This window comes from Lipotes vexillifer, unplaced genomic scaffold (assembly GCF_000442215.2).
Source record: "Lipotes vexillifer unplaced genomic scaffold, Lipotes_vexillifer_v1.1 scaffold2189, whole genome shotgun sequence".
NCBI lineage: Eukaryota > Metazoa > Chordata > Mammalia > Artiodactyla > Lipotidae > Lipotes > Lipotes vexillifer.
Genome location: NW_006789336.1, coordinates 2,018 through 14,541, shown reverse-complemented (window position 1 = coordinate 14,541; position 12,524 = coordinate 2,018). Strand labels below are relative to the sequence as shown.

Genomic DNA, 12,524 nt, shown 5'->3' with positions numbered 1-12,524 from the left:
GGAGGGAGAACTGGTGGGAGATGGTAGAGCTGAAGGATCATCAGCAACAGGAGCCGGAAGGCAAGCTGCAGTTTCACTCATGCAGGATGTTGATGGAACACACGTTCACATCTTTGAAAGTTCCCAACTTGAAGGTTCATATGTAGGGGACTTACTGTACTATATATATATAAATATATATATATAAATTCAATTGATCAAAATCAGCACCAAAATACGTGAAACATTATAACTGTTTAAATCTACAGTTGTAAAAAATGTTACTTGTTAAGACTGAAGGAAGTCACTGGGGAGCGAAATAAAGCCTTAGATCAATGGCTGTGTTAAGCTGAAGGGTATACAAAAAAACTAAGAAATAAGAAACACTTCACATATAAAATCTAATTATAATAGCATAAAAAGTCCATTTACCTTAATTATCTGTTCAAACGCTAAGGCAGATTGTAACATCATTGGTCTCTGACTTTGAATCATTTGTTGATCGATAGAATTATAAAAATGTGCCACCTACAAAGTAAAATTCCAATTAGGAATAATTAATAATAAATAGCAACTTAATTTGAAATTTTTCATTTTTAATTATTTGAATGGAAATATTAACTCTTCTCAATTATAAAATTTAGCAAAAAATTAGCTTTTTATCTCCAATAGAGCACTTACACATGTATTAACATACAAAAGCAGCAAGTGTAAGTATGTGCTGAGTTCCTATAATCTGCCAAGTCATGTTCTCGTGGGTGATTAAACAAAGACTATAAAACCTAGTCCCTGGAATCAAGAAGTTCACAGTCTCATAGGGAACACAGAGGAAATCAGTAAAGCATGTTAAAGTGCTAAAAAAGTGAACTTATTCTTGCAACTCTAAGAACCTTTTCCTTCGTCAGTATATAACACAATGATTTACCCATTTCTCAGACCAAAAAAAACCTTTTTGTCCTTAATGCTTCTCTCACATCCCACACAAGTAGAAGTCTATTGACTGTGCCTTCAAAACATATATTGAATTCAACCACTTCACCCACCTCCATCAATCCCACCCCAATTCAAGCACCCTCATCTCCTGGCAAGACCAGTGCAGCAGTATCAGAACTGGTCTGTTTCCAACTGTGGCCCTATGGTCTATTCAAAGCATTCAGAGTAGCCAGAATAGTCCTTTCTTAAACATAAATCGTATCATACCTTTAGCCTATTCAAAACTTTCAAATGACTCCCCAAAATATTTGAGAATAAAATGTAAAATCCTAAAATTCTTACCTGAAACCTTCCAATGGTTTCCCAACACACTTAAGAATGATATCCAAATCTAAAATCCTTACCTTGGCACATTATACATAAACTGGCCTTTAGCCCCGCACAAACCCCTCCCTAATTGCACTGCAGTGAAATTGGCCTCCTTGCTGTTTACCTAACTCTAGAGTCTTCCCTAAGAAACTCTGAAAGTCATTCATTCCCTCTGCCTGCAACAGTCTTCCTCCAGATATTTGCATGGTTCTTTCGCTCATTTTATGCCATGTCTCTTCTCAAATATTACATTTTCATTAAGGCCTCCCCTGGCGATTCTGTATAAAATAGCAGTATTTGTCACAGTCCTATTATTGTTTTCTTTTCCTTCAAATATGTGCTTATCACTACCTAACACTGTATTATTCATGCATTTGCTATCTATGTCCCGTAATAGTGTCACTCAGTAAACGTCATTCATTGAATTAATCAATGAATCAAAAAATAGAGATACCTACAAGGTACCACGGTGGACAAAAGAGGACACTGCCAACTCTTTCAGGGAAAAAGGACAGGTCAAGGAAGAAGATCAAGTGGATACCGTGGAGTGAGTTTAATTAAGGACTTTAAGAAGACTGTCTTAATTTTTATATCCCTAGCATGTCAAAAATTCTTGGCACAGAGCAGGTGCTTAAAAATGTTTCTTAACTAATTTTATAGCAAGTCACTTCTTTCCACTAGTATGTATAAAAATATACTTTATTTCGTGGGGAATAACCACTCTATTTGTTCTGTACCACAACAGTAAGTCCCAGAAAAAGCCCAATCAGGAAAACTAGAAACAAAATAATACATAAAATTATAGCAATCTGGCCATACTGTTTTCTATCCAACATCCTACTTCATAGCCCCCACTCTAACTAAATGTGTGCTCATAAGTAAAGGTATACACAATACATTCTCCCAGTTGCTCTTCCAGGGGTAAATACAAATACTATATGATCATTCAAGCATCTTTTGAGCTTTTATTTTGTTAGACTAAATGCTTAGGATAGAGAAGTCAGCAAGCCTCTCTGCTTTGGAATATATACTCCCTCTACCTGAAATGATCACTCACACTACCTTGTGCTCTTAAGAAAACATACGTATGCTCTTTCAAACTCACATTAAACATCATTCCTCTGTAAAGATTTATCTGATACTATCTCTACTCTACCCAGGAAAATAATTGAAAATTCCCACCTCTATGCTTTCACAGGACTTTCTGAACATCTATCTATAATACAGTATTCATTAAATACTGTATCTACTTGTTCACTATCTGTCATCACTATATGAACTGTAATGAAATAAATATGGGCTTTGGAGTCAGGGAGACTTGGTATTAAATCCTAACTTCATAACTTACTAGCTGTGTAGTACTGGGAAAACTATGTTACGAATCTGATCCCCAATTAGATCAGTGAAAAATGGGGGTGGGGGTAATTGAAATAACATAAATACAGTATCTACCAGAAGCCCTGATATTTAATGAGAACTCAATGTTTAGTTTGCTTTCTCCCACTAGACCAGTGGTAATCAACCATGGCTGATTTGCACCCAAGGGGACATTTGGCAATGCCTGGAGATATTTTTGATTGTCAGGACTAGGTAGGTGCTACTGGCCAGGGATGCTGCTAAACATCCTACAATGCACAGGACATCCCCCACAAAAAAGAAGTGGTCCAAAAGTACCAACGCTGAGAAACCTTGTACCAGAGTGTGGCAGTAATATATTCATTTTTATATCCTCACTACACTGTGCCTGGCAGTACAAGTGCTCAAAGAATCTTTATTGGATGAAAGAATGAGAAACCAAATACTCACAAGATACTGTTCCTAAGCTCTAAGATCTATTAATCAAATGAGAGAAAAAATATAAAACTCCAATACTACATAAAAGTGTTCTGAGTGATTTGCACACTGCACACAAAATAAGGAACAATCAATTAAAAGGACACAACAATTAAAGTGAGTTGGGAATTAAAGGATAACTTGGAGTTCTTCAATCAGAGGGAAGAGGTATCAGTGCATAATGACAAGATCAGAGACGAGCCAAGTTTCATATTACTAAAGCACAGGGTGCAGCATGAGAGGGAAGGTATAGGGAGTGAAGGCCACAATCAGTAAGGTCAGCTAGGGTATGATTAAGAAGGGTCTTGTATACGTGCTAAGGAGAGAGACAATGAGGTAATAATAGTTGGTTCCGACTCACTCCAATTCTGTTCAAGCCACCAGACTGCCTTGTGCCTGCCCTGGACTCTCCAGAAAGATCCAGCATATACACCAGAAATACATCTACACGTGGAACAACTCCTACAAAACACCTACTGAACGCTGGCAGAAGACCTCAGACCTCCCAAAAGGCAAGAAAGTCCCCATGTACCTGGGTAGGGCAAAAGAAAAAAGAATAAACACAGACAAAAGGATAGGGACGGGACCTGCACCAGTGGGAGGGAGCTGTGAAGGAGGAAAGGCTTCTACACACTAGGAAGCCCCTTCGTGGGCGGAGACTGCGGGAGGCGGAGCGGGGAGCTTCGGAACCGCGGAGGAGAGCACAGCAACAGGGGTGCGGAGGGCAAAGCGGAGAGATTCCCGCACAGAGGATCGGTGCCGGCACTCACCAGCCCAAGAGGCTTATCTGGTCACCCGCCGGGGTGGGCGGGGCTGGGAGCTGAGGCTCGGGCATTGGTCGGAGCACAGGGAGAGGACTGGGGTTGGAGCACAGGGAGGGGACTGGGGTTGGCGGCGGGAAAACAGCCTGCAGGCGGTTAGTGCACCATGGCTAGCCAGAAGGGAGTCCGGGGAAAAGTCTGGACCTGCCAAAGAGGCAAGAGACTTTTTCTTCCCTCTTTGTTTCCCGGTGCGCGAGGAGAAGGGATTAAGAGCGCTGCTTAAAGGAGCTCCAGAGACGGGCGCGAGCCGCGGCTAAAAGCGCGGACCCCAGAGAACAGATCACTATCCACACCCCCCTTCTGGGGAGCCTGTGCAGCCCGCCACTGCCAGGGTCCCGGGATCCAGGAACAACTTCCCTGGGAGAATGCACAGCAGACCTCAGGCTGGTGCAACGTCACGCTGGCCTCTGCCGCCACAGGCTCGCCCAGCACTCCGTACCGCTCCCTCCCACCGCCCCCCACCCCCGACCTGAGTGAGCCAGAGTCCCGGAAGCAGCTGCTCCTTTAACCCTGTCCTGTCTGAGCTAAGAACAGATGCCCTCCGGCGACCTACACGCAGAGGCGGGGGCCAAATCCAAAGCTGAGCTCCAGGAGCTGTGAGAACAAAGAAGAGAAAGAGAAATCTCTCCCAGCAGCCTCAGAAGCAGCAGATTAAAGCTCCACAATCAACCTGATGTACCCTGCATCTGTGGAATACATGAATAGACAACGAATCATCCCAAATTGAGGAGGTGGACTTTGAGAGCAAGATTTATTTTTTCCCCTTTTCCTCTTTTTGTGAGTGTGTATGTGTATGCTTCTGTGTGAGATTTTGACTGTATAGCTTTGCTTCCACCATTTGTACCAGGGTCCTATCTGTCCTTTTTTTTTTCCTTTTAAAATATTCTTAATAATTATTTTTTATTTTAATAACTTTATTTTATCTTACTTTATTTTATTTTATCTTCTTTCTATCTTTCGTTCCTTCCTTCCATCCCGCCTTCCTTCCTCCCTCTCTCCCTCCTTTCTTACTTCTTTCTTTTTCTTTCCTTCTTTCCTTCTTTCTCTTTCTTTCTTTCTTTTTCTATCTTTCTTTTTCTCTTTCTTTCTTCCTTTCTTCCTTTCTTTCTTTCAACTTTCTCTCCCTTTTATGCTGAGCCATGTGGATGAAAGGCCCTTGGTGCTGCAGCCAGAAGTCAGTGCTGTTCCTCTGAGGTGGGAGAGCCAACTTCAGGACACTGGTCCACAATAGACCTCCCAGCTCCACATAATATCAAACAAAGAAAATCTCCCAGAGATCTCCATCTCAACACCAGCACCCAGCTTCACTCAACAACCAGCAAGCTACAGTGCTGGACACCCCATGCCAAACAACTAGCAAGACAGGAACACAACCCCACCCATTAGCAGAGAGGCTGCCTAAAATCATAATAAGTCCACAGACACTCCAAAACACACCAACAGACGTGGATCTTCCCACCAGAAAGACAAGGTCCAGCCTCATCCACCAGAACACAGGCACTAGTCCCCTCCACCAGGAAGCCTACATAACCCACTGAACCAACCTTAGCGACTGGGGATAGACACCAAAAACAACAGGAACTACGAACCTGCAGCCTACAAAAAGGAAACCCCAAACACAGTAAGATAAGCAAAATGAGAAGACAGAAAAACACACAGCAGATGAAGGAGCAAGATAAAAACCCACCAGGCCTAACAAATGAAGAGGAAATAGGCAGTCTACCTGAAAAAATAATTCAGAATAATGAGAGTAAAGATGATCCAAAATCTTGGAAACAGAATAGACAAAATGCAAGAAACATTTAACAAGGACCTAGAAGAACTAAAGATGAAACAAGCAACGATGAACAACACAATAAATGAAATTAAAAATACTCTATATGGGATCAGTAGCAGAATAACTGAAGCAGAAGAACACATAAGTGACCTGGAAGATAAAATAGTGGAAATAACTACTGCAGAGCAGAATGAAGAAAAAACAATGAAAAGAACTGAGGAGAGTTTCAGAGACTTCTGGGACAATATTAAATGCACCAACATTCGAATTACAGGGGTTCTAGAAGAAGAAGAGAAAAAGAAAGGGACTAAGAAAATATTTGAAGAGATTATAGTTAAAAACTTCCCTAATATGGAAAAGAAAATAGTTAATCAAGTCCAGAAAGCACAGAGAGTCCCATACAGGGTAAATCCAAGGAGAAACACGCCAAGACACATATTAATCAAACTGTCAAAAATTAAATACAAAGAAAACATACTAAAAGCAGCAAGGAAAAAATAACACACAAGGAAATCCCCATAAGGTTAACAGCTGATCTTTCAGCAGAAACTCTGCAAGCCAGAAGGGACTGGCAGGACATATTTAAAATGATGAAGGAGAAAAACCTGCAACCAAGATTACTCTACCCAGCAAGGATCTCATTCAGATTTGATGGAGAAATTAAAACCTTTACAGACAAGCAAAAGCTGAGAGAGTTCAGCACCACCAAACCAGCTTTACAACAAATGCTAAAGGAACTTCTCTAGACAAGAACACAAGAGAAGGAAAAGTCCTATAATAACGAACCCAAAACAATTTAGAAAATGGGAATAGGAACATACATATCGATAATTACCTTAAATGTAAATGGACTAAATGCTCCCACCAAAAGACACAGATTGGCTGAATGGATACAAAAACAAGACCCATATATATGCTGTCTACAAGAGACCCACTTCAGACCTAGAGACACATACAGACTGAAAGTAAGGGGATGGAAAAAGATATTCCATGCAAATGGAAACCAAAAGAAAGCTGGAGTAGCAATTCTCATATCAGACAAAATAGACTTTAAAATAAAGACTATTAGAAGAGACAAAGAAGGACACTACATAATGATCAAGGGATCGATCCAAGAAGAAGATATAACAAATGTAAATATTTATGCACCCAACATAGGAGCACCTCAATAGATAAGGCAACTGCTAACAGCTATAAAAGTGTAAATCGAGAGTAACACAATAAGAGTGGGGGACATTAACACCTCACTTACACCAATGGACAGATCACCCAAAATGAAAATAAATAAGGAAACACAAGCTTTAAATGATACATTAAACAAGATGGACTTAATTGATATTTATAGGACATTCCATCCAAAAACAACAGAATACACATTTTTCTCAAGTGCTCATGGAACATTCTCCAGGATAGACCATATCTTGGGTCACAAATCAAGCCTTGGTAAATTTAAGAAAATTGAAATTGTATCAAGTATTGTTTCTGACCACAACGCTATGAGACCAGATATTAATTACAGGAAAAGATCAGTAAAAATTACAAACACATGGAGGCTAAACAATGCACTACTTAATAACGAAGTGATCACTGAAGAAATCAAAGAGGAAATAAAAAGATACCTAGAAACAAATGACAATGGAGACACAACGACCCAAAACCTATGGGAAAAAGCAAAAGCAGGTCTAAAAGGGAAGTTTATAGCAATACAATCCTACCTTAAGAAACAGGAAACATCTCAAATAAATAACCTAACCTTGCACCTAAAGCAATTAGAGGAAGAAGAACAAAAAAAACCCCAAAGTTAGCAGAAGGAAAGAAATCATAAAGATCAGATCAGAAATAAATGAAAAAGAAATGAAGGAAACAATAGCAAAGATCAATAAAACTAAAAGCTGGTTCTTTGAGAAGATAAACAAAATAGATAAACCATTATCCAGACTCATCAAGAAAAAAAGGGAGAAGACTCAAATCAATAGAATTTGAAATGAAAAAGGAGAAGTAACAATTGACACTGCAGAAATACAAAAGATCATGAGAGATTACTACAAGCAACTCTATGCCAATAAAGTGGACAACCTGGAAGAAATGGACAAATTCTTAGAAATGCACAACCTGCCAAGACTGAATCAGGAAGAAAGAGAAAATATGAACAGACCAATCACAAGCACTGAAATTGAAACTGTGATTAAAAATCTTCCAACAAACAAAAGCCTAGGACCAGATGGCTTCACAGGCGAATTCTATCAAACATTTAGAGAAGAGCTAACACCTATCCTTCTCAAACTCTTCCAAAATATAGCAGAGGGAGGAACACTCCCCAACTCATTCTACGAGGCCACCATCACCCTGATACAAAAGCCAGACGAGGATGTCACAAAGAGAGAAAATTACAGGTCAATATCACTGATGAACACAGATGCAAAAATCCTCAACAAAATACTAGCAAACAGAATCCAACAGCACATTAAAAGGATCATACACCATGAAAAAGTGGGGTTTATTCCAGGAATGTAAGGATTCTTCAATACTCACAAATCGACCAACGTGATATACCATATTAACAAATTGAAGGAGAAAAACCATACGGTCACCTCAATAGATGCAGAGAAAGCTTTCGACAAAATTCAACACCCATTTATGATAAAAACCCTGCAGAAAGTAGGTGTAGAGGGAACTTTCCTCAATATAATAAAGGCCGTATATGACAAGCCCACAGCCAACATCATCCTCAATGGCGAAAAACTGAAAGCATTTCCACTAAGGTCAGGAACAAGACAAGGTTGCCCACTCTCACCACTCTTATTCAACATAGTTTTGGAAGTTTTAGCCACAGCAATCAGAGAAGAAAAGGAAATAAAAGGAATCCAAATCGGAAAAGAAGAAGTAAAGCTGTCACTGTTTGCAGATGACATGATACTATACATAGAGAATCCTAAAGATGCTACCAGAAAACTACTAGAGCTAATCAATGAATTTGGTAAAGTAGCAGGATACAAAATTAATGCACAGAAATCTCTGGCATTCCTATATACTAATGATGAAAAATCTGAAAGTGAAATCAAGAAAACACTCCCATTTACCATTGCAACAAAAAGAATAAAATATCTAGGAATAAACCTACCTAAGGAGACAAAAGACCTGTATGCAGAAAATTATAAGACACTGATGAAAGAAATTAAAGATGATACAAACAGATGGAGAGATATACCATGTTCTTGGATTGGAAGAATCAACATTGTGAAAATGACTCTACTTCCCAAAGCAATCTATAGATTCAATGCAATCCCTATCAAACTACCACTGGCATTTTTCACAGAACTAGAACAAAAAATTTCACAATTTGTATGGAAACACAAAAGACCCCGAATAGCCAAAGCAATCTTGGAGAACAAAAAACGGAGCTGGAGGAATCAGGCTCCCTGACTTCAGACTATACTACAAAGCTACAGTAATCAAGACAGTATGGTACTGGCACAAAAACAGAAAGATAGATCAATGGAACAGGATAGACAGCCCGAGGTAAACCCACGCACATATGGTCAACTTATCTTTGATGAAGGATGCAGGAATGTACATTGGAGAAAGGACAGCCTCTTCAATAAGTGGTACTGGGAAAACTGGACAGCTCCATGTAAAAGTATGTGATTAGATCACTCCCTAACACCATACACAAAAATAAGCTCAAAATGGATTAAAGACCTAAATATAAGGCCAGAAACTATCAAACTCTTAGAGGAAAACATAGGCAGAACACTCTATGACATAAATCACAGCTAGATTCTTTTTGACCCATCTTCTAGAGAAATGTAGATAAAAACAAAAATAAACAAATGGGACCTAATGAAACTTCAAAGCTTTTGCACAGCAAAGGAAACCATAAACAAGACCAAAAGACAACCCTCAGAATGGGAGAAAATATTTGCAAATGAATCAACTGACAAAGGATTAATCTCCAAAATTTACAAGCAGCTCATGCAGCTCAATAACAAAAAAATAAACAACCCAATCCAAAAATGGGCAGAAGACCTAAATAGACATTTCTCCAAAGAAGATATACAGACTGCCAACAAACACATGAAAGAATGCTCAACATCATTAATCATTAGAGAAATGCAAATCAAAACTACAATGAGATATCACGTCACACCACTCAGAATGGCCATCAACAAAAATTCTAGAAAGAATAAATGCTGGAGAGGGTGCGGAGAAAAGGGAACACTCTTGCACTGCTGGTGGGAATGTGAATTGGTACAGCCACTATGGAGAACAGTATGGAGGTTCCTTAAAAAACTACAAATAGAACTACCATATGACCCAGCAATACCACTACTGGGCATATACCCTGAGAAAACCATAATTCAAAAACAGTCATGTACCAAAATGTTCATTGCAGCTCTATTTTCAACAGCCCAGAGATGGAAACAACCTAAGTGTCCATCATCAGATGAATGGATAAAGAAGATGTGGCACATATATACAATGGAATATTACTCAGCCATAAAAAGAAACGAAATTAGCTATTTGTAATGATGTGGATGGACCTAGAGTCTGTCATACAGAGTGAAGTAAGTCAGAAAGAGAAAGACAAATACCATATGCTAACACATATATATATGGAATTTAAGAAAAAGAAAATGTCATGAAGTATCTAGGGGTAAGACAGGAATAAAGACACAGACCTACTAGAGAATGGACTTGAGGATATGGGGAGGGGGAAGGGTAAGCTGTGACAAAATGAGAGAGTGGCATGGACATATATACACTACCAAACGTAAAATGATAGCTACTGGGAAGCAGACGCATAGCACAGGGAGATCACCTTGGTGCTTTGTGAGGGGTGGGATAGAGAGGGTGGGAGGGAGGGAGACACAAGAGGGAAGAGATATGGGAACATATGTATAACTGATTCACTTTGTTGTAAAGCAGAAACTAACACACCATTGTAAAGCAATTATACTCTAATAAAGATGTTAAAAAAAATAGTTTGTTTTAAACAGGTAAATGATTTGATGGCAGTGTGCTTCAGGAAATGACCACAAACAAAGGCCAGTCCATCAGCTCAGTAATTTTCTAAGAATATGCCCCTAGAAGGCAGACAGAGGCCCTTAATTAGAAAGACCTTTAAGATCCAGTAACATAAAAGAAAAATAAAAGAGAAAATAATCTTCTATTTTTCTAAATGCCTTTAGAATGAAAAGCAGTAACAGTAATCCCTCAAATTAATAAAAGTCCCATATAGGGGATTACAAAGCAAATTTTGTAATGCAGTCATTTAGCAAACCGTAACTTCACAAGACTTAATTGTGCTATTCTATTAGCCTAACAAAATCAAAAGCAGAAAGCAAAGCCCTTAAAATACTCTAATGTAATGAACTCAGAATAGCCATGTTTTCAAAAATATCATTTCTTACTTGTTTCAGAATAATAGCTTGCTTGCAGAATTTCTGTGCAATGTTTGCAACTTGCTGTATTTTTGCAGGAATAACAAAGCCAAGTGCAGAAAGCTGACGAACTTCTCTCTGAAGAATCACCAACCGATCTGAATAATGCACTTTTAATGATCCATCATTAGGATCCAACTCCATAATGTGACTATTAGCCTCAATACTACAATACAAAATAAATAACTTTTTAAATTTCATGTTCTCACTCTTTTGATGAAAAACATAATTTTATACTTACAGAAAAGTTGTAAGAACTATTAACTCAAAGTAAAAATAAGATTTTAATTATAGTTTTCAAGTTATATTTTTTTCACACAGTATTTCACAATTCAGATCTTGATAACAAACTACAATATCCAAAATATACCATCATATCGATATTTCAACCAAGCAGCTTTTGAAGTCAGAAAAATCAATCTCTTAACCTTCAGCTAAGACTCAAAATAGAGAGCAAATCCATCATAAAGAGAAAAGGTTTTTATTCATTTTCTAAAAGGTATCTTAGATTTTCAGTCAGCCTACTTGGTTCTTTAATACTCCCATTAAAGGATCAATAGTAAATAACATCAAAATACTAGGAGTAGAGATATTCATATGTTTCATTCTTCTACTCTTCCTTTAACTATGTAAAGACTTGTCTTTTCTTTGTGTTTCTTTTAAAAGCCACAATAGCAAATTTTACATTGGGGCACTCAAGTCTCCATGGATTGTGAAAATGCTGTGGGAAATTAAAAGCATTATGTTTTCATGACCCTTCTTTCAGGATCATGTTTATATAATGCTTTCTTTCAAATCACTTTCACAATTAGGAGAACTTGCAGGTCTTAGAAAGTAAGTTACTGAAAAGCAAAGAACAAATCTATTCAGCCTACTTAATAATGCATAAAACAAAGCATAATAAAAAGCAGATACTTTAAAATGTCTTAAAATAATAATTTAGCCCTAACTGTCCTATAAGAACATAAAGCCTATCAGAAAATTGTAACAGTGACACTTTTTGCCTTTATTTGAAACCAATATTTACAATTAGTTTCTACATACCAGCATATCCTGAAATATGTTCCAAAACACTCATGATTCTATGCAACAATGATGAGTTTTACCCAAAAAAAAAGTGAAGGTCAGAAGTTTCATCACCAAATGAGAAAAAAATAGGTTGAATAAAGTTAAACAGCTTTTTTTACTGCAGATCTCAGTCCTTTTGGTACTCTGTCTTACACAGTGGATCTCCACCAGAGCCGTAGTGATAAACGTGCAAATTCTCCAAAATTAATTGACTATAGAACTCTTTACTTTTTTGCGGTGGGGGTTGGGGGTGGGGGGGTGGATCATCTCCAATATTTTAGGTTCAGGGTAGAAAGGGAAAGA

General features: G+C 38.3%; 1 protein-coding gene across 1 annotated transcript in view; it reads right to left on the bottom strand.

Moving 5' to 3' along the window:
• The window catches only part of DYNC2H1 (dynein cytoplasmic 2 heavy chain 1), a gene marked incomplete at both ends in the record, with an annotated part of 341,923 nt that overhangs the window by 327,849 nt on the left and 1,550 nt on the right, over window positions 1-12,524 (bottom strand). The window contains 2 exons of the mRNA XM_007462583.1: window positions 412-507; window positions 11,124-11,319. Of these exons, the coding sequence (XP_007462645.1) occupies window positions 412-507; window positions 11,124-11,319 (292 nt within the window). The remainder of the gene's footprint in view (window positions 1-411; window positions 508-11,123; window positions 11,320-12,524) is intronic.